Source organism: Sturnus vulgaris, chromosome 9, assembly GCF_052056855.1.
Source record: "Sturnus vulgaris isolate bStuVul1 chromosome 9, bStuVul1.hap1, whole genome shotgun sequence".
NCBI lineage: Eukaryota > Metazoa > Chordata > Aves > Passeriformes > Sturnidae > Sturnus > Sturnus vulgaris.
Window position 1 is genome coordinate 1,041,842 of NC_142251.1, and position 22,653 is coordinate 1,064,494.

A 22,653-nucleotide genomic window follows, 5' to 3' on the forward strand; every position below is an offset into this window, starting at 1 on the left:
TGTTTGTCTTCAATTGTTCAACATTTTTATTAATGGTATCAAAGAATTAGAAAATCTTTGTACCCAGAGTTCTGGTAGAGGGTTCTTGTCTGAGGGGGCTGCAGTTACATCCTGATGATGGGATGGGGATGGGAAAACACAGCCTGGAACTTCTTCTGTTCCATGATCTCCAAGCACTGGGCAATCACCTAATTAAAAGAAATAATAAACAATGAGCCTCAAACAAATAAACAAAAAAAAACCCCAGTAAAACTCATTAGTTCTGCATTTATTTATTTGTTCCTTCTTCTTGTGAAACACTGAACATGTAAAATGAACAGTTCAACTCTCATTTTCATGTGTAGCTCATACAGTGGGAATTTCAGGGCTCTAGGACTAAAAACTTGGTGCTTTCCCACTATCAAAGTTCCCATAAACTCCATGGAAATATTTACCATCCACATAGTTCCATAAATATGTACCATATTTAGAAGGGTTGTGCTGTGATTTAACCCCAGCTGAAACCAGGACAGATTGAGATCTTCAAGTAAACAAACTTCAGAAATGCAGAGAAGATTTTTATTGCTAATAAACAATCTAACAAGGAAAAATAAAAGAACAAAGGCAGCAGCTTTCAGAAAGAACCTAATGGAGGGAGGGATGTGTGCCAATTTGAAATCAATAAAAAGGCAGAGAAGCATCCCAAATATACATAGCAAATATAAAGCAGGAAGAGAAAATGGCAAAAAACAACATTCCAGGATAAAAAAATGGAAACAAAAGGAATTCTGAGGAGCCTGAACTTCCAAGAGTGAAGATATGGGTAATTATAGGGGAAGATATGGGTAATAATACAGAAAAAAGAGATTCAGATGCAGATTTAAATTGTGGTAAAGTCAAAGGTGAGGCTCAGTGAGGAAATGCTGTGGTCAAGTAACCAGAATTCAAGATAAACTTTTTTTTATAAACTGAGGGGGAAGAGACAGGATGAGAATTACAGAGAGCAATTCCATGGAGTGAGAAGTGGGAGCCCCAGAGGTGGAATGAGCACCAACCCTGAGCCACGTTCACTCATTGTGAGCTTGGAGAATAAAATGGCCTAAAAGGAAAATTCACCTTCCTGGTGTCCTGAGGTGGAATGATCCCATCATCCCAGAGCCTGGAAGAGGAGTAAAAGGCACTGCTTTCTTCCTCTAGCCTGGAGAGGGTGGAGAATTGAACAGGCTTAGAATCACAAAAAAAGCACAAAAAACCAGCAGAGCAATGAAAAAAAATTACAGATGAAACAGGCAAATCCATCCATCTGGAGAGAATGGACAGCACTGCTGTTAAAATTAATCAGAAAGCAGCAAATAACAGAGCTGACCATTCTGCAGTAATGGGAATTACTAACAGAATGATATAGAATTACATGGAAATTTAAAATATTTTTTTCAGTCGATCCATGTTTGCTTCATTAGTCAGGATGTGTAAGATGAACAAAAGTGGGTAATTTAACCATGAAATCCCTGCCAGGTTTATATTAAATGTCCTTACTTTGCCTTCAGCTGTTTTAGCTCCAGTTCCTCTCCTGTGCAGTCCCCAGCTGGTGGAACTGTGGGGAAACGTCGAGAATCCACGAGAGCAATTCTTGCATTGGGCCACAGGAACAGAAAGTTTGGACTGAATGATCTCCCACACTACAAGGGGAGAAAAAAAAAAAAAAAAGCAAAGAACAGAACAAACTCACTGAGATGAATCACAAAAAGGTGTCTGTGGGATGAAACAACCAAGGGCAAGGCAGAATGGAACACTGGATTTGTATGAGGACAGACACCCTGTGCTAGGAACCACTGCCTTCAGTATTTCCATTTTAATGTTTCATTTGGAATTCCAAGCATTTCCATGTTTAATTCTCCCATGTTTAATTCTCCCATGTTTAATTCTTCCATGTTTAATTCTTCCACGTTTATTTTTCAGCAATCACGTGCCCTGTTGCATTTCTTATTAAAATATTAGTTCAGAGCTCGAGTTCCCCAGCTGTGTTTTAGGAATGCAGTGACACTTGAGCAGTGTGACAGGTGTGTCCCCAAGCCCATACCATGACATAGCTGTCACTCCCAAAACAGCCTCCAATGACAATGGTTATTTTGGGAACAGCAGCACAGGCAACTGCAGCCATCATGGAGGCCTGGGCCTTCAGCCTGTTGGAATGAGCCTCTGCCTGGAATAAAAATAGATATTTTAGATCCTTTAAGACTTTATTCTAGATTCTCTCCACCCCAAACAAACTTATATTTCTAACTCATTTATTTATTTATTTACAATTCTGCAGAAACAGGTCTGGGATCTAATGGAAGTTTTACTTTCCTTAGCTCAGGACAAATCCTACTTTAATGCCTACACTCTAAAAAGAGAAATAGCCAATTTTCTGGAGTGCAGAGATAGCAGAGGAATCAATAAGTTGTATTTCAATGTCAAAAGCACTGCAAATCCCAAAATTTCCAGCCTGCCTTGAAAACTGAACAGTATCATTTTATATCAGCATCCAGGCCTGCTAAAAATTCAAGTGAGAATGTTCTTAAATCTTTCAATTAGCAAAGCCATTACGAAGCTTCATCAAGAGTGATTAAAAAAATAGTTTTCCTAACAGTTAATAATTGTGAAAATGTCACTTTAGGCACAACAAGAACTAAGAGTTGTTTGAAATGCACTGAAGCATACATGCCATACCTGTGAGGTGCTTGCAGGCCCTGCTGGCTGTGGAGCAGTGTTTTGGAGGAACAGGATGGGAATTCCCCTCTGGCCACAGAGCTGGACAAAGTGGCTGCCCTTGAGAGCAGCATCATGAGCCAGTTCCCCATTGCTGGCCACAATCCCCACCAAGTGCCTAGAGAACAAACATGGACAGTTGGACTCCATGATCTGAAAGGTTCTTTCCAACCTCAGCAATTCCAGGATTCTCCCTTTTGAACCCTAGAAATGATTGCAATGACACAAAAGCTGTTGAGAAATCCATTTGGATGGAGAACATTTGCAGCCTTACCCTTCCACATGGCCAAATCCTGTCACTAATGTTGTTCCATAAGCAGCCTTGAATTCCTGGAATCTGCTTCCATCCACCAGCCGGCTCAGAATCTGCAAAGAATTATCCAGACTTGACTTTAGTAGAGAAATTGTAGTGAAAATAGGAGAGCTCTGCTAAAAGAAATGTTCTGTTCAAACAGTAGCAGACCTGAGTTATAAGCACAGAGGATCTTTGGGTGACTTGATAAATGCTCAATATGTACAAACCATCAAATTTTTGTTTCGTTTAATTACCAACTGTGTATTTTAAGACAAAGGCCAACTCCAAAATTATTGTAGTTTTACAAAGCACAGTTGTTCCTGTGCATAAAAGGGTAAAAAAGCAAAACCCAAACCCAACTGTGTGCAGTTTCAGATTTTGTGCTCAAGAAATGTTTGGTTCATGTGGCTTATGCTTTTTTCCAACACAGTTAAAAGCTGCCTTCAAAGCTTCCTACAGTCAATTCCCTCAAGTGCAGGGATTTACCACTGGAAAAGATACTGGATTCCCATCCATGGAGATGAAATCTCATGTAGAACACAATGAAAACAGCGTGGGCAGCTCTGCATGTCTCTGCTTAAGCTTTAGTGTCAGTCCCAACCTCAAACAAGTTTGATTTGAGCTGTTCTGTTTTTCAATCAATAATTTCACCATTTCTTTTTACATCATCTTGAATTCTTGGGGGAAAGAAACAGAAAGGCAGAGGAAGGGAAACACACACATTTAAAGGTTGTATGTTCTCAAGGCAGCCAACACAGTGCAAGACAAAGAAAGCATCCCAACAGTGCATGGAAACAGCTGGGCAGCACTGGCACAATTTGGGATTATTTTATCAGCAGGATTTCAGGTTAAATATTTTCTATAATCCCACAGAACTGTTGCCATCCTGCTTTGTTTCTTAAGACAGGCTGGCAAGAGATGAGGTTATAATTCAGAATAACACCTGGAGCTGTGGGATAGAGCAGAGTGAAGGATGCAGGGATGAAATCCCTGCTCCCTTACCAGTTTGACAGGAAGAGTGCAGCTGTAATCCAGGGGTGCCAGGCCCAGGAGCTCCTCTGGGCTGTACAAGGGACTGTCAGGCTCCCTGTCCTCCTCTGGCACTGGCTGCCAGTTCAGGGTAGACACAACATTCCGAATGCACTCATAGGCCTCCTCTTCTGAGGATGCAAAATGGTCACTGCAGCCACTGACTCTAGGAGAGAGGGACATTAATTAGCATTGTATTAATGAGTTCTGAGTTCTGAGGGAAAATCCAAACTCTAAGAAAAAAGCTGAGACTCTCCAAATGCCCTGTGGAAATTCTGTGTGATTTGGTTCTGTATGAATGAGCAGTCACTCAGTGATTTCTGTGCAGTCCAATCCCAAATTAAATTTACAGTAAGGAGTTGTTTTTCCCCGTGACTTTTGTGTTTATCTGGATTTTAAAAAGACCTTGGAATTTCTTTTTGTGATGCTGTTGTTGCAGAAAATATCAAAAAGGGAAAAGAGGAAAGCAAACTTCAGGAATTATTTCAAAATAAGTGGTTGCAGCCAAGATATAAAGACAGGAATGTATTCCATGTAGCATAATTTGGTTAAATATGTGTATTCTGGAAAACACTTGGAAAAGAGGAGATATCATCCCTCTTCTGTGGCTGCTCCCTGTGAAGCACAGAGGGGATTACTTGCCTGAAGTTGTTCAAGAAGTATGTGGAACAATAAACATCCAAACCCAACCTGTCCAGTCCCTGCCTCACCCCATAAATAATTAAATTTTAATTCCATTTGGCTGATTTAACCCAAACCCCTGAGCCTGAGAAGGCAAACCACAGGTTCCACTCTTAGCCCTGTTCTGAAATGCCAATGCCACATTGCTCTCCCTATTTTTGAGAATATTCCACATACTGTGAGTGAAGCCTGGCTCCTCCAAGGTCCTCAGGAGAGACATCTTCTCCCGTGGCAGCTTTCACCAGGGGTGGCCCAGCAAGGAACAACGTCCCAATTTTGTCAATGATCACGGATTCCTCAGCCATGGTGGGCACGTAGGCACCTCCAGCCACACAGGAGCCACACACCACGGCCACCTGAGGGGACACAGACACTGCAGTGCTGGGCAGGGGACAGCAAAGGCAAAGCCAAGCACAAAGTTGTTTCAGAAATGCAGGAAGTGTTGAATCCCAGCTTTGGGAACAAACCAGAGGCAGAACAAAGTGTACTACCTGTACATAAAAGTATTAAAAAGCAAAAACCCAAACCCAACTGTGTGCAGTTTCAGATTTTGTGCTCAAGAAATGTTTGGTTCACATGGCTTATGCTTTTTTCCAACACAGTTAAAAGCTGCCTTCAAAGATTCCTACAGTCAATTCCCTCAAGTGCAGGGATTTACCACTGGAAAAGATACTGGATTCCCATCCATGGAGATGAAATCTCATGTAGAACACAATGAAAACAGCGTGGGCAGCTCTGCATGTCTCTGCTTAAGCTTTAGTGTCAGTCCCAACCTCAAACAAGTTTGATTTGAGCTGTTCTGTTTTTCAGTCAGTAATTTCAACATTTCTTTTATATCATCTTGAATTTTGGGGGGAAGAAACAGAAAGGCACCTTTCCTACACCCCCTTGCACTCCCCATGCCATGTACCTGAGGGATTCCCATGGCAGACATGATTGCCTCGTTGTAGAAAACTCTGCCACCGTGCAGCTTGTCAGGAAACAGCTCTGACTGAGGGGACAGGGAAAAGAAAAAAGGATTTTTAATATTAACTACAAAAGTTGATGTTTCCTCTTCACACCATTCACTCCCAAACACACCAAAACTGATATTGGGAAGATCTCCATTAATAATCACTCCTGAACCTTTCATGTTCAGCATTCATTCTGGTATTTATTCCTTTATACATTGTAAAATCTCCCAAAAATACCCATTTGCTTTGAAAGCACGGGTTAAGGTTTGTGATTTTTTTCTGAAATCAATCTATTCTACACAAACTGACTGTAAATGTGGTGAAGGGAAGGGTGGTAGTTCTACTTCATCTGTGAAATGCCTTCAGCAGTTTCCTTTTTTACTTAATTTTGGATACAATTCCAGGTAAAAACTTTTCCTGTGTGCTTGCCCTCAGTATCTATGAGAGAATGATCTCTGCATTTCCCAAAAGAACCTGTGCAAATTCTTATTTTGCAATCAGAATTGCAAAAACTCCACTTTTAAAGGCCACAGAGCTTGGTGCATCACTGGCACAACCAGGACAATAAAACAGAGAACACTTTAGAGATTCTGAATTGAAAATAGACATCTCCCACTATATACTCATTTATTAGACACAAAAGCAGTTCAGCACACTCACTGCAGTTTCTAAACTCGGATTAGGTGGGATGTACAAGACTAGCCCAAGTGATGAAATAAATCCAGATGATTTTCTGCTCTGCAGAGGTGCCAGCAGTACCTGCAGGGGGAGGAAGGCTCCCCCACTGTCCACGAGGTGCACAGACAGCAGCCTGTTCTCCATGGCAATTTCCTGGGCTCTTAATTGTTTTTTCACTCCAATTGGGTAAATTGTCCCTCCTTTCACAGTGGCATCACTTGCAATGAAGACACACCAGACCCCACAGATTCTGCCAATTCCTGCAAGTGATTTCCACAGAAATTTATCAGGACTCTCTAAAGCAAGGGGGACAAACTTTTTCTGGGTTTTTTTTCAGTAATGCTACATCAAGAAGCTCCAAATTAACTTGAAAATACCACACAGGGAAGAAATCTACACTCTTCTCTGGAATGACAGTATTAAAAAAATTAATCCAAATGACAGGAGAACCTCAAAGAAATTTACTTACTGCTGGTGACAATGTAACAGAAAAAAATACACTGTGACTCCCAACCCTTGAGATAAAAGGGAAGGTAAAAAATACCCCTATAAAGCTGAAAAACATAACAGTCTGTGATGAAAAAAGGGTTTTCATACAGTTCTTCTAGTTATTTTTTGAACTGGAACTACTCTTCAAAATGTAATTTCACTGATATTGAATGAAATTGAATTTCATCGAATTTCAATGAAATTTCATTTTAAAGAGCTGTTCCAGTTTAAAGAGGCAATGTTTGCATAGAAAACGCAATTGTCTGTGATTTGAAAAACACTTCAAAATGTATGTCACACCCCCTGTTTCTCACAGGAACTTTGTACCCTCTCCTTTAAAAGGCAACAGCTGATTTGACACAGCACCCTACATTTTTTGAGACAAAAATTAATAAGCAGAGTTACTAAATCTAGAAGAAATTAAAAATTGTTTATTTCAAAGGTTTCTCCCATTACAGTAATACAGCAGTGGCTGAACTCTTCCCTGTTGAGAATAAGAACTGAATAAAACGAGTGTTGTTTTTTTTTTCTATGAAAGCACTCCAGATATCCCATAAATATCTGAAAAAACGGGGAAATATGCCATAAATTTTATTCCCCGCATCCTTTTTTCCTCCTTTCGGGGTGCATTACCCGTGAGGCAGCCGGCAGCAGGGACATCCCCATAGGGCAGGTCTAGCCCTGCCAGCGGGGACAGCTCCAGGAAATCCTCGTGGTCCAGGAGCAGCCTCAGGCGTTCCCGCACGAACAGCTTCTTGTTTCGCTTCGTGTGCCGCTGGATGGCGTTTTCTCCTCCTCCTTTCTTCACCTTCTCCAGTAATTCCGAGTATCTGATGGAAAAAAAAAACAAACAAAGTTTGGGTCACACGCTGGAGGGGAGGGACACGGACAGGGGGAGAGGTGGGGCTGGAGGAACCTCAGGAGTTCAACAGGGCCGGGAACATCCCAAAGACACACACAGGCTGTGGGAGAAGGGATGGGGAGGAACCCTGGGAGGATTTGGGGTGTTGGTGGACGAGAAGCTCATCCTGCCCTGTCCAGAGGAGCCCTGGAGATGCTGCAGGGCTGGAGCCAGGCTGGGAGAGCTGGGGGTGCTCACCTGGACAGGAGAAGGATCCAGGCAGAGCTCAGAGCCCCTGGCAGGGCCTGAAGGGGCTCCAGGAGAGCTGGGGAGGGACTGGGGACAAGGCAGGGAGGGACAGCACACAGGGAATGGATTCCCAGAGGGCAGGGATGGATGGGATTTGGGCAGGAATTCCTGGCTGGGCTGGAATTCCCAGAGCAGCTGTGACTGCCCCTGGATCCCTGGCAGTGCCCAAGGCCAGGTTGGACATTGGGGTTTGAAGCACCCTGGGACAGTGGAAGGTGTCCCTGCCATGGCAGGGGTGGCACTGGATGGGCTTTGAGGGCACTCCTGACTAAACCATTTTCCTTACAAGTTACCCTTTAGCAGATTGATCTTCAATATATTGCACAGTTTTCACACAAATGGCATGAAAATAAAGATAAATCCATGTTTCCATATTATTGTTTTTACACAAGGTGTAATGAAAACCAAAGCTCTATTATTTAAAGCAAACATTTCACTTTTGTTACCCAAAAACTCTTTAATAAAGCAAATAATATATAATAATGAGACTATCATAGTGTGCCTGTCCTAACTCAGCATGAACCTCCATGTTCCATCTACTCTTGGGAATAATCCAGCCAAGATCTTCCTCTGTCAGCTCCTGCAACAAGTTTATCTGACAAAAATCAGTACTTGGGAAGTGGAATAAATTACTAAATTTGGATATTCTAAAAGCAGGGAACACTTCAGTGTCACGAGGAGAGAGTGATTAGCCAATGTTATTGTCAGGTCAGCACCATGTCTAGGTAAAAAACTGAATAAACTGTAAACAAACGTGGTATCTCAACTTCGGTCTTAAATAAAACAAGTTTTTCCTTTATTTCAAACACATTTTTGCCCCAGATGCATCACTTTTAAATGTTGTTTGACACAAAGACACACAGCACTTTTTGTGTGTGTGACTCTGATCTGAGTGTGGCTCATCTGAGAGATGGAGGCTGAAAAAACTTCGGAGGGAAAGGATTTTAATCATGTCCTCAATGCCACCACAGGAGGGCACAGTGTGTTTTCCAAAGCTTTGCCTCCAGCTCACGGATCACTCCCCTGAACAAAGGCCTTTGCAATTCTGCCATCTGATCTTTCAGGACAAACATTTTAAACAAGTTTTATCGTTTTATCCATAAATCATGATGGATTCCAGCACCCATCCCCTACTCTGTCAGGAGTGTGTGAGTCACCATTTACGTCCTTGCATTCAAAATGCAACACTAAACAAATGTTCCGTAGGTCTGGGGAAAGTATTTCTCGGCAATATATGCAAAACAACACATGGCATTGTTTTAAATAGTTTGCACCTCCATTTGGGTATTTCAGTCAACACTTCACGGGCTGGTTTGTGTTGGAAGGGACCTCAAAGCTCATCCAGTGCCACCCTCTGCCACAGGCAGGGACACCAGGATGCTCCAAACCCCGACCAACCTGGCCTTGGACACTTCCAGGGACTGGGCAGCTTCATTATTCCATGGGACAAATACTGGCCCATGTTAAAAGTCACTTAAGTGCCCATAAGTGACTCTCACACAAAGTTACAAATACTAAATACTGACTTTAAAAAACCCACAAAACCTGTTTATTACCTTTTAATCACAGCCTCGCTGTTCCTTAAATTCTGTTCGAACACATGTTGGTACACGGAGAGGACACGGCCATCCAGAACCGGGAATGTTTTGGGATTCCGCTTGGATTTGGGTTTATAACTCACAAACCGGCGGGGGGGCTGCTGCTGTGTCCTTCCCCAGCCCTGCCCCGGCACCTCCCGATATTCCCTTTGGAGCAGGCGGGTCGGGGTTTTATCGTGATATTTCCTCTGGAACAGGCGGATCGGGGTTTTATCCCGATATTCGCTTTGGAGCAGGTGGATTGGGGTTTTATCCCAGTATTCTCTCTGGAGCAGGTGGACTGGAGTTTTATCCCGATGTTCCCTCTGGAACAGGCGGGTCAGCGGCTGCAGCGGCGCGGAGGGGCCGGGGCGCCGCCAGCCCAGGGCACACAGCGGGGCCGGGCTCCACATCCCCGAGAGCTGAGAGACAACGAGGGACAGGAATTACACAGAGGGCTCCATGGGCTGAGGGACAGGAATTACACAGAGGGTTCCCTCGGCTGAGGGACAGGAATTACACAGAGGGCTCCATGGGCTGAGGGACAGGAATTACACAGAGGGTTCCCTCGGCTGAGGGACAGGAATTACACAGAGGGCTCCATGGGCTGAGGGACAGGAATTACACAGAGGGCTCCATGGGCTGAGGGACAGGAATTACACAGAGGGCTCCATGGGCTGAGGGACAGGAATTACACAGAGGGCTCCATGGGCTGAGGGACAGGAATTACACAGAGGGCTCCATGGGCTGAGGGACAGGAATTACACAGAGGGTTCCATCGGCTGAGGGACAGGAATTACACAGAGGGTTCCATCAGCTGAGGAACAGGAATTACACAGAGGGCTCCATGGGCTGAGGGACAGGAATTACACAGAGGGCTCCATGGGCTGAGGGACAGGAATTACACAGAGGGTTCCACCGGCTGAGGGACAGGAATTACACAGAGGGTTCCATCGGCTGAGGGGCAGCGCGGCCCCTTCGCCTCGGGCGCGGGTCATGAGGGGACATGCTGAGTCCATTCTGTGAGGAGCCACTTTGACTCCGGTCGGTTGTGAAGGGACACCCCCGATCCCGTGAGGGCAGTGAGGGGACACCCTCTGTCCCACAGGGGACACCCTATGTTCCCGCAGAGACTGTGAGGGGACACCGCTGGTTCCCGCTTTGATACGGGATCGTGAGAAGCCACTTTGACTCCAGTCGGCCGTGAGGGGACACGCTCTGTTCCCGCGGGGGACGTGAGGGGACATCCCCTGTCCCATGAGCACCATGAGGGGATATGTTCTGTTCCCGTGAGGGGACACCTCCCGTCCTGTGAGGGCCATGAGGGAACACGCTCTGTCCCGCAGGGGACACCCCCTGATCCCGCAGAGGCTGAGGGGACATTCCACGTTCCCGTGAGGGCCATGAGGGGACAACCCATATTCCCGTGAGGGGACACCCTTTGTCCCTCGGGAGACACTCCCTGATCCCGTGAGGGGACACCCCCTGTTCCCGTGAGGGCCGTGAGGGGACACCCCCTGTCCCGCAGGGGACACCCCTTGTCCCGCGGGGGACACCCCCTGTTCCCGTGAGAGGACACCCATGGTCCTTGCCGTATTACAGCGGCCGCGAGGGGACAGCCCTGCACCGGGCCAGGCCCAGCCGGGCCTGCGGAGCGCGGGGGGGCCGGGACCGGGGCGGCCCAGGCCGGTTTGGGAGTGCGGGGCCGCGGCCTCTCCGCCCGATCTCCCCGGCCCCCGCTGGCCCCGCTGCCCGCCCGCCCCGTGCCCAACGCGGCCCGGCCCGACCCTGCCGCCACCGCCCCTTCCTTACCCCGTCCGGTCCGCGCCCGCCTCTCGGGGCGGCTCCTCAGGGCGGCCCGCCCCCGGTGTCCTGTGCCCTCGGTGTCCTCTGTCCCGTGCCATGTGTGTCCTCTGTCCCCGGTGTCCTGTGCCCTCTCTGTCCTGTGCCCCGAGTGTCCTCTGCAATGTGCGTCCTTTGTCCCTGCTGTCCCATGCCCTGAGTGTCCTGTGCCCCAGGTGTCCTCTCTCAAATTAAGTTTATCATTAGAATATTAAAACGTATTTGATTTTTCTCCTTCCACACCCCATCCCATCTCTGGGCTGCTTCGGTTCGCTATTGTCAACCATGGCACAACCTTCTAGAAATTAGTGTATTGCCTTTCAGTGCCTTCATTAAAATGCATCCCTGCCAGGGAGCTCTTTATCCGTATTATACATATTAATAAGGCTGGATAGCAATAATTAAGGGATGACTAATATGTTCGTGAGTGAAAGTACCCAACACGGGCTGGAATTCGTAGGTAAATAAGTTATATATGTTGTTAAAAAATCTTGAGGGTAATAATTAAAATTTCCTGAGATATAATAATTTAAAATGACATTTTTTTGTCCTTATACAGCTACAGCAGACAGGACACTTTTCAGTGCTGTGCTCCTTTGTAACAAGAAACTCAGTTCAGGTGGAGCTGTGGGAGGTGGTGCTGCTGCCCTGGGTGGATTCACCTGTCCCAGGGGATGTGCCAGAGTCCCTCTGCCTGCCCCAAACCCTGTGACAGGGAGGAGGTCTGTGCTGGAGCAGGGAGAACCCCAGGAGCAGTGGGCAGAGATGCTCTGCTACAGCAAATGTGGCACTCAAGGGCAGCACAGACACTGCAGAGTCACCACTGCCAGGGCCTGCCCACCCTGCCCGCCAGGAATTCCTTCCCAATATCCCATCCATCCCTGCCCTCTGACAGCAGAAACCATTCCCTGTGTGCTGTCCCTCCCTGCCTTGTCCCCAGTCCCTCCCCAGCTCTCCTGGAGCCCCTTCAGGCCCTGCCAGGGGCTCTGAGCTCTCCCTGGATCCTTCTCCTCTCCAGGTGAGCACCCCCAGCTCTCCCAGCCTGGCTCCAGAGGGGCTCCAGCCCTGCAGCAGCTCCGTGGATTCCTCTGGACTGAACAATGATATTTACCAAAACCACTGCTCCAGATGTGTTATGGGGACTGATACAGCCACAAGAGGTTCCTGATGGAGCCCATGCATGATTTCAGCAGCTGCTGCACCTTCAGGCTGCTTTGGGGCATTTTTGGGGAGTGTTGTTGCTCATTTCAGTTCTTCCCTCCTTCCTTCCAGAGCAGACAGAGTCACTGTGCAGCTTTGCAGAGATCTTTTGCATTTCCTGTGGGATATCATGTGAATTCTCGTGCTCTCTGTGGTGCAGGTGATAATGGGGAAGCAAGGAGTGGTGACAGAAATCCGTGCAAAGCAGAATACATTTGAAGAAGTCTGAATTTCAGAGAGTTGGTGGTGGTGCTCAGCTTCCTGGAGGAGGAATTGCAGATGCAAACATTTGGATATGTGTTTGAAGTGAGACTTGGGCTCCCTGGTGTTTTTGGGCTCCTTTTAAAGTTATACACACACATATCATTTCCCTGGATTAATAAGATTTTTGAGTTCTCTGTTCTGTGAATGTATGAGTGCTTCTTGTCCAATTATAGTTTTCATGCTTATTTCATTTTCCATAATTGTTAGGCTTCCACGGGAGACATTATCTCTAAATCACTGGTGTTGCATAGCAATTTTATTATATGTGATTTTAATGTGCAGATTTCCTATAAATACCATTTGCTGTTAATTTCTTGGCTTATATTGTGGTGGCTTTGGCAGTGCTGGTTTAACAGTTGGGCTTGATGACCTCAATGCTCTTTTCCAGCCTAAATGGTTCTCTGATTCTTTATTATTTTACAAGTTTTCCAGTAGATAGAATCAGTGGTCACAGGCAGACTTTGCTGTATGTAACAGAAGGGGTTTTCACTCAGGCTTAAAAGAGTAATTTAATTTCATTCTCATGAAAGTTAAATGCTGTTTGCTCAGATTAAAGGAGAAAGAAACACTCTTCACATTTCAGCCCCCACATTTTTGAGTGCCTGTTTATCCCAGAAAGTGTCAGCCACCAGTTTGTACTGGGAGGCAGCCTGGGATAAATAACAAATCCTCTAATTAAGAGCCAAGGGATCCTAATTGACTTATGCTAGTCCTCCAGCTGGGCTCAGCCTTCCTCTCCTGTCATGGCATGGAGCATCCTTTGTTTAAGGCACCCTGAGGTAGGAAAACCCAGCCCCGCTGAGAGGCTGCAGCTTTGGGGAAGTGTTTGAAGTTGTTATTTCAGGAGCTTATTTTAGCAACTCCTGAGCTGAGCATTGAGAATATATAGAGCAGCATTTAGGGAAAACGTTCATGTGGTGGTGGCTTCCTTTACCATGAGCTGCAGCTCTGCCAGCCAAGCTGAGCTGTGCCATTTCAGGAACACTGAAGCTTTGAGTGAAGCTTAAACTTAGAAACTTTGCTGGAGTGCACCGGATGCTGGGGGAAACCAGAACACACTTTTTGGATTGTCAGACCAAAGGCAGGAGGGTTCCCACAGTGCCCTCCTCCTTGTGGAGCTTCTGTTTCATATTTAGATTTTGTTTTTTAGTGCCCAAAGAGCTTTTAGTTGGGTTCTGACCATGGTGGCCTGGAAATTGGGCTAAATTAAAGCAGGTTTTGTTTGTTTACTTAAAAGTGCTAACAGACTTGGACAGTCCTGCAGCGTTTTTCAGGACTTACATCATTCTAAAATAGATTTGATTCAAAACAAATTTGATAAGAAAGTAATTCTTATGTGTTTGCATCTACCCCAAAGGAAGATCTGAGCCTGGGCAAGTATACTGAGGGAGAATCTGGATTTGATATGAAATACTAAGAAATTAATTTATTTTAATTTCTGGAAGATCCAAATGAACACAAGGAGTTGTAAGATACAAGAGAAGTTGGGAACCTGATCCTCAGTAAGTAATTGACATTTCCACTGAGGATATATCAGATGCTCCCATACTACTCAGCTGCTTCTTTTGGGTGCTTTGAGGTTTTATGAATCCCCAGACAGAAATCCAAGGATGTCTTCCAAAGCTGTGCCAAAAGATGAGGGTGATCCATTGAGTCATGGAAGTTTTGTGCACATTTGTTCATCACAGCACTATGAGACAGCAGCTCTATTACAACACCTCTAAAAAATTATATATTAGCATCAAACCCTTAGCCACAGTTATTTTTTCACATCATTTAACACTATCACTGTATTTTTAACTGTAGTTTAGCCTTCCTTGCTTCTCAGCCTGCTGCCACAAAGAGCTGACAAACCCAAGAATAATCCCATAATGACTCCAATTGTGGAATCCCAGCTGATTTGGAGAAGACAAACAATGTGTCCTCTTGCTCCCATCACTGAGAAATGTGAGTTTCTGGTTTGCCTTACTCCTGCTCCTACAGAGCAAGAAGAGAAGAATTATCTTAGAGGAATAGAATTATCTTCTGATGAAGGCATAATTAATACTGTGAACATAACTAACAGTGTGTACATAATTAATAGTGTGTACAATTCCCTGTTGCAGGGCCAGTCTGTCCTAAATTGCTGTGGTAAGAACTGAAAATAGCAGAATTTTATTCTGAGAATGCAGGTAAATGGTGATGATACCCAAATCAGAAGAGAAATAACTTTCATGGGCCAAAACCTGTTGGTTTTACCTGCACAGGTGTGTGAGACCCCTGAACAGCTGCTCTTGCACAGTTTAAAATGCAACAACTGTGTGAAGATCTGTGCCTTCCCATTCCAAAGGCCTAACCAAGAGTGTTCTGAGGGTAATCCAAAAGCTCTTTGTGGCTGAGAGGAGATGCAGATCCAGTTGCAAACTCCAGGAAAGTGCTGATGGATTTATTCCCCTGTGCAAAGCCGTGGCACTGAGTGCTGGACACCAAAGCCTCAGCCTGTGCCCGACTTTTTGGAGTTCTATGCCCATGGGTTTGTAAATCCATTCCCAGCTAGTAATTGGTGACTGGATGTGGTCAGGGCAGGCAGATCAACCCTGGAGGAAGGGAGTGAATCACTGAGTAAATATCCTATGGATGCTGTAGGAGCTGCTGTTACTCACAGCACCTTTGGGGGGATGTGACGTGTTTGTTTTCAGGAAAATGTTACTTGAAAGAAGAATTGAGGTTAGATGATGTGTTCCAAATCTGCAGCTCCACACCTTCCTCACGCATCTCTTGTCTCCTTCACACCAGTTTAACATCCCCCCCCTTCTTCCTACTCATCCCCTTAGAACTGATCCCCCACTCTGAGGTCACAGCAGAGAAGTTTTCATTCTGTAAATGCCAGCGTAGTTGCATCATTAAAAGCCCCCAAAGCAGATGGTCTGGGTTAAAGAAAAAGGCTTTTTTTTTTTCTTGCCAGTGAAGCAGCATTATAGTGATTAGAGCAGCCTGTTGGCAGTTTCTGTCAGCAATTTTTGCAGGCATGTAATATATAAAAGGATAAAAATACCATTTACTGTGATTTGCTCACCACAGAAAGAGGCCAGAGTGATATAGTACCAAAATCAGGGGGGAAAAAAAGCCCTGCAAGTAGTTTCCTGTCCTCTCTTTTGCACTTTTCCAGGATCCTGGTGGATAAATGAGTCTTACCCTCCTTGTGGATGCTGGGGCACCCCAATAGCCAGCAGCCCCACTCTGTGACAGCAAAGGTCTCAGCAAAATGTTTCAGTTTTGAAATCATGGAGCACATTTTTGAATATTAAAAACCTCATTCCTGACTTTTGAACTCCATGAAATTCGCCATGATTTGTAAAATATCTCTTCCTTGAGTTATGGTGCAAAGTTTCAGCAAAAAACTGAATATTAATGAACAATACATAGAAAATCATATGCAGTAATACCAGAAAATCCTCCTCCAGTTCCTGCTTCCCTGATCCACTTGGCATGAAATGTTTTCTTGACTTCTACTTACTATTCTCATAAAACCCACAGGGGTTTCTTCTCACTGCTACTTGTTTTGTCCAAGATCCAGTAATTGGTACCATGTGAATTCACATTTTGCAGTGACAGAAAAGAAATGGAGTTCCAAAAAATCACTTCAGCATCTCAACCTCTGGCAAACACCAGGGCTACAACCCCTCAGTCTCTAAAAATCCATGGATTTACACATCAAATAACTTATTTTACTCCTGCTAGTAACCTCTATGTGAATATTTACAGCTCAAATGGAATCATGGTAAGAAATTAATAGTTGTCAGATTTTAGTGAAAATTCTCTTGCCTCTTCAGACTGGAATTGTTTTACCTGGGTTTGTATGTACTCCCTTGATATATTAATAATAATTTTAGTTATTGGTAACATATTTAGCTAAGTTTGGTGCACTAAAAATTACATCAGTGATATGAACCAGTGAGCAATTAATGATGTCAGAAAAAGAGGGAAAAATTAAAATCAGACTCAGAGCACCCAGTGAAGTGTTAAGGTACATTTTAAAGGTTTGGTGGAAGGGTTTGGATTCTCCATCCTCCCTGTGGGTCACCTCTCCTCTCCAGGGTACTTGGATCATCTTCCCCCTGATAGCCTGGGTTTAACTGGGCTGTGTGTGAGGAACATTCACTCAGCAGGGAGCCCTTCAGCTGGGCTGGGAGGCAGGGCTGGGATTCTCAGGGAAAAAACCTCTTTAGAACCCTTAAGGCATGGCAGAGATGTTTTGATTCCAAATCTTTTGAGCTGGGCTCACCTATTGCAGCTCTCAGCCTCGTTGGTGCCTTCATCCCCGGATCCCAGCCCCGCTCCGGATCCCAGCCCTGCTCCGGATCCCAGCCCAGCTCCGGATCCCAGCCCTGCTCCGGATCCCAGCCCCGCTCCAGATCCCAGCCCTGCTCCGGATCCCTGCGAATTCCTGCCTGCTCTTGCCTTGCCGGGCGCGGCTGAAGCTGGGACCGTGCCAGAGGAGAGCAGGGCTGGCAGCTCTCACAATTCCAGCACACGGATTGGCCCCAGCGGGTCCCTCAGGTGCTGCTCCCTCTGCCAGGTTTGGCACAGGAGCAATCCAAGCTCACTGCACCTCCCGCTTCCAGATTTCGGGTTATTTTTTTGGAGTTATCAAATTCTCTGAAGCAAAATGAGAATGGAGATGTTTTGGAATGTCAGGCCTCAGCATCACAGAAAGGGAGAATTCACTGCCAGCCCATTGTCTTGCCACCTGGGAGTTGTTCTTTTCTGGATCTTAAATTCTTAAGGAGATTTTCATGGGGAATTCCATTTTCGTTAAATTGTTTATTTACTGAGACCCTGGCACAGGTTGTACCATAGCTGTGGCTGCCCCTGGATCCCTGGCAGTGCCCAAGGCCAGGTTGGACATTGGGGTTGGAGCAGCCTGGGACAATGGGAAGTGTCCCTGCCACGATGGCTTTGAGGTCAATTCCAACCCAAACCATTCCATGATTCCATGAGAACTGCTACTCCTGCAGCAGGCAGTAAGAATTGCTCATGACCCAGGACTCCACCTAGTAGAAAAGTCAAAGAAATAAATACTCCTTCCTCTGCAATGACAATTCCAATGAATTTGGCTTTTTTTCTCCAGGTACATTCAGCACTGGTGACACTGAGTGGTTCAGCACGGTGTCCACCACACTTAGTTCATTCAATCTTAAACTCAGCACTAATCTTTAACCCAAATCTCTCATTTTTGACCATACTTGGTGTGTACAAAAGAAATAGGAATAGGGAAATTTATTTATTTACAAACATTTTAAAAGCTTATGATACTTAGTTCTGAAGGGTTCATCTTCTGGGTCTTACCAATACCTCTCTCAGTCAAGAGGAAGAAGGAAAATGAATTTTTACAGTGGACATTCATCATCTTTAAAATAGAACTGTCACCAAGACAGGTCCATTAAATGTACTTAAGATTCATAAAACTTTCACAAGGAAAGATCTCTAATATGCCCAAAGAGATCTGTGAGACAAAGAGAAATCAGAGCTCTCCTGATTTGCACCCCCAGCTGAGTTTCTGGGGTTGTTTTAACTTGCTGGTCCCTCCCTGAGTTTGAAAGCCTGTTCAGGTTTAATTAACCTGTTGCCTCTTCAAATTTGGAACAAGGTGGGAGGTTCAGGGTGAAGTTCCAGAGATGGAGCAACCTGATCTGATAGATCCCTACTGGGGGAGGAAATTTTCCTCCTTCTTTGTGCATTCCTGGAGCTTATCATATCCTGGCTCTGCTTGGGCTCCTCCAGCTGCAAACCAAGCAGAAAACACAATTTTTATCAGGTACAGCTGAGAGCTCATTGCCAGACAGGGAATTTTATCAGATCCCCAAAAGCTCTAATGAATGCTATCCTTGGAATATCAGAGTGGAAGCAGAGTCACACTGGAGCTCCAGGCACAGGAGACTTCAGGGATTTCCAGATACCTCTGCTGCTGGAACAAGGAATTCAGGAGGGGCACAGAATTCAGGGATTCAGAAATCCTTTCTGTGAGTTTTACTGGATTGGGAAAGCTTCTGGTACAACTGGTATTCCCCAGTGGTGGTTCCCACCCAGTGCAAACCCATCTGGTTTTTGTTTGAGGATGATTTGTTTGTGCCAGAGGTCTCCTCCATCCCTCTGCCCTCAGGGATGGGAGCTGAGCACAGCAGGGCTGGGACATCCCTGTGCCCCCAGGCATCAAACAGTGCTGAGCAGGGAAAATGCTCCCAGCTGGCACAACCTTTACAGAAAAGAGGAGGGGGAAAAAAAGCACAGTAAGTGTTGCCTGTTGAACAAAGCAGGGATTTCTGAGTGATCCCCAAAAGCCTCCCCAAACAGCCCCTGCCAAGGGCTGAGAGGGCTGATGGGACAGCCCTGAGTGCAGCCTGCCTGAGCAGCCAAACCATCCTGCTCTGCATCTTTTCCACCATTTCTTATCAAAACACTGCCCTGATACAGGGAGGCTTTCACAAAACATAACAAAGCCTGCTGCTGCCAAGGAATGATTGCTGCTAGCATTTATTTTTTCCACAATTATTTTCAGGGTTGTCCTTTCGAGGCAGACCAGATCAAGGAGTGGTGTGTGCAGTACCTCATCCCAGGATAAATCCAGGGAGGCTCTATGACTCAGGAATGACTCACTGCTCCTCCTCTGTTCCTTCCAGACTCTTGGGGGTGTGCTAATTTCTTGTCAGTCTGATTCTGCAGTCAATTATTCCCCCCCAGCTCAGCTCTCCAGTGCAGAAGGAATTCTGCACGTTCTGCTCATTCCTCCCCTCTGCAGTGAGACAAACAGGTGAGCAGACAGTGGCACCTTCACCCTGGCATCCACAGAAAAGGGGGAGGTATTTTTCCTTCCTTGAATAACATGTCCACGTTCATGATTTGGAACTAAAGTGTTCCTACCAAACCCCCCAAATCCCAATTACTAAACTAAGAGTGACCTTTCAGAGAGTTATTTCGAAAAACTTGGATAAAATAAGGTGGGTATGACTCAAACTGCAGGAGGAAAGTGTCTGCATCACAGTTAAGGCCCACAAATTGCTTTCACTGTCAGAATCAAGCATTCAGAATAAAAACACACAAAACAAGAATGATTAATCTTTTTTTTGTTTTCTCTTTAGCAAGACAGATTGAAGCATCCCAGTGGAGCTGCAGGGGAAGTGTTTAAACAATGCCTGCTTAGTGGCCAGCAAGTCCTCACTGGTAGGAATACAAGAAAAGAAAAAATAACTAAAATATGAGGTTTTTACATATGCATGTACAAGATACATAATCCCAGAGAATCACAGAAGCATGAATAATACTGAGTAGCAAATAGTCCTTTCCAGCTCTTCCCAGCCAAATTTTGTGAGCCTGAGGACATGACAGACACAGCAGAAATACATAAAAAATATCTTTCCAGTGGCAATGCTGATTTTAAAATCCTTTCTCCCCATGTCATTCAGCTCACCCCCATCTGATTTTTACACCTCCCTCCTCTCAGGTTGTTTATTGATATTTTTCAGTGGCAGCACTGGCTCAAGGTGCAGCACCTTTAACACTTCCAGCTGCTTATTCCCAACCTTGTGTTATCCTGGCACGAGGGGCTGGGTGGTAAATGCTTGTTCTGCACAGACTGGCCCTGAACTGGCCTTGTAAATCAAAGAGAGATTGAAAACAAAGGTGCAGAATGGCAAAATAGCAATGAAATATCATTTTGGAATTCTATACTTTAAAATGTAAACAAATCCCCACATTCTAAATTCATGGAATTATAGAACCCTGGAATGGTTTGGGCTGAAAGGGATTTTAATGATCTTGTCCCAGCCCTCTGCCAAACACCTCTCATTAAATGTTCTAATCAGCCAAACCTTCTGAGGCAATAACAAGCTCTCAGAAGCCACAAGATGCTGCAATTTGACATTATTATATATTCAAATAATTTTATTAAGCACAGTGTGGGAAGCTTGGCTGTTTTTCAAAATATCTGCATCCAAAAGAAGTCCCTCCACCTACAAAAATAGCAGCTGCAGACAGACTCCAGATCAGAGTGTTATTCACAACATCAGACTTGTGATCAATAGCTGGGAGAGTGTTGCCAGAAATAGTCCTGCCCTGGGACACGCTTCCTGCTGCCTCAGAACAGGTTGTGCTCCTGTCCTTCTGCAGTTTCTCCTGGATTTTATCTCCAAGTACCCAGGGAAGCAGCAAAGCTGCCTGACTCTGCTGTAGCCGTGCTGTGAATTAGGCCACGAGCACCAAAATCCCCAAAACCCAGCATGCCCTGGGTGTTTCTGACAGGGATGAATCCCTCATCCCTTTCACAAGAATTCACACAGCCTCTTGTTGAACCGGATGGGAAATCGATCCAGCTGGAAAAGCAAAACTCCACATCCCCATTCCAACACAAAAAAGGCTCTCCCAGCCAGATTGCAGCTCAGTCTGTGCTGTGTGCAGACAGGACAAAGTGCTGAGTTCTGCCTGAAGCAACCCAGCCTGGGAATGCGAGACAGTCTGAGGCTGCACCTGGAAACAATTTTCCCCCCCATCCCTTTTTCCATCTCCTTCCCTGCAGCGTGATTTGGTTCCCCTGTGCAGCACCACAAACATCTTCAGCAGCACGGAGCAGGGACCACTCCTGTGCCCAGGGCTGGGGAGAGCTGGGGCTGCTGCCAAAGAAAAGTCTTTGCAACTGGGGCCAACTAATCAGGTAAATGCTTCCAGTCTCTGCCCAGGCCAAGCTGTGTCCTTTGCTATTCTCCAAATATTTATGTCTTTGTGAAACACATAAACATTTCATCAGAGGTCTCTTATTCCCAGCGTTTCATGTGAAGTTGTTGTTTCCATGCTCCTAAACCCCCTTCAATATGACTAATTCACACTGGGGGAGTTCCTGACTTGCCTCACCAGAATCCAATCCAGAGATCCAAATCCCCAGAATCCAATCCCCAGCTCCACATCCAGGCAGGGAAGGGATGGGAAGTGGTGACAGAAACTCCTGCACTATTTTGTGTTCCCTACCTGCAGCTGAAGTTTCCTTATTCCTCTTTTTCCTTCCCTTTTCCCCCTTTCCTCCATCAAAAAGTGTTTGCCTCTGAACTTTCCAAAAGGAACAAAAACACAGGAGCAGTTTGGGAAGTTCATGTAAATCAGCTGGTGAATGTAAATTTAGTCATTCACTTAATGTAAATTCAGCTGGTAAATGGCAGTTTGGTATTTCCTCTACTATTTACTAAGAATTGACACACTTAGTAAATCTCATCTTAAAATTCTGAGCTCCCCACTGATCTACACCAGCAAACACATAAGAATCTTCCCAGTTAGGATGAGTAATTGAGGAGCTGAATTATGCAGCATTGTGTGGTCTGTGGCACACACACCACTGAGAGATAAAATTCCCAAGTCTCTGTTACTTCATTTACTTTCTGCAAAAAGCCTTCCCTTGGTAATTTTAGAGCTCAGAGCATAGCAAGTTCCAGCTAAATAGCACACTCCCCAAAAGTTTGCTGTTTCCTTAATGTTCATGAATATTTCAGGAACTCTGCTGAGAGGTTTTGGTGCATTCCAGGACAATGATTCCAGGTTTCTCTTCTGCCTGGAGAGGAAACGTGGCTGGGCTGTGCCACACTCTGCATTATTCAGGATTTATTGCTATTATAGAATCAGATCCCCTGAACATATATAAAAATATAATCTTTAACATGAGATGGACACAATTTTTGGCTGTTGTGAGAGCAGAATTCTCTCTAGAAATTCATCCATTCCCTTAAACCATGAGCAATGTTGGAG

General features: G+C 45.2%; 1 protein-coding gene across 2 annotated transcripts; it reads right to left on the bottom strand.

Annotated features, from left to right (window-relative positions):
* Positions 1-2: 2 nt before the first annotated feature.
* On the bottom strand, positions 3-11,767 carry LOC106862214 (uncharacterized). 2 transcript variants are annotated; one of them, XM_088169588.1, is made up of 13 exons: positions 11,395-11,766; positions 9,562-10,004; positions 7,489-7,685; positions 6,448-6,626; positions 5,646-5,726; positions 4,913-5,091; positions 4,028-4,220; positions 3,005-3,096; positions 2,692-2,848; positions 2,060-2,182; positions 1,516-1,658; positions 1,096-1,177; positions 3-188 (listed from the first exon to the last, which is right to left on the bottom strand). In XM_088169588.1, exons 2-13 carry the CDS (start codon positions 9,993-9,995, stop codon positions 105-107), a joined length of 1,944 nt encoding a protein of 647 aa, XP_088025714.1. In that variant the 5' UTR covers positions 9,996-10,004; positions 11,395-11,766; the 3' UTR covers positions 3-104. The 2 variants fall into 2 exon arrangements, with proteins under 2 accessions (XP_088025714.1, XP_088025715.1); XM_088169589.1 differs by lacking the exon at positions 2,060-2,182 and having other exon boundaries at positions 11,395-11,767.
* Between the last annotated feature and the right edge of the window lie 10,886 nt (positions 11,768-22,653).

Bases quoted from the DNA above. Each gene is read 5' to 3' on its own strand.
- LOC106862214 (XM_088169588.1), bottom strand. From the start codon at position 9,995: ATGTGGAGCCCGGCCCCGCTGTGTGCCCTGGGCTGGCGGCGCCCCGGC. The intron at 4,221-4,912 runs GTATGTGGAATA...CCTCTCTCCTAG, and splicing joins GGAGCCAGGCTTCACTCACA to AGTCAGTGGCTGCAGTGACC. The intron at 1,178-1,515 runs GTAAGGACATTT...CACCCTCTCCAG, and splicing joins CTAAAACAGCTGAAGGCAAA to GCTAGAGGAAGAAAGCAGTG.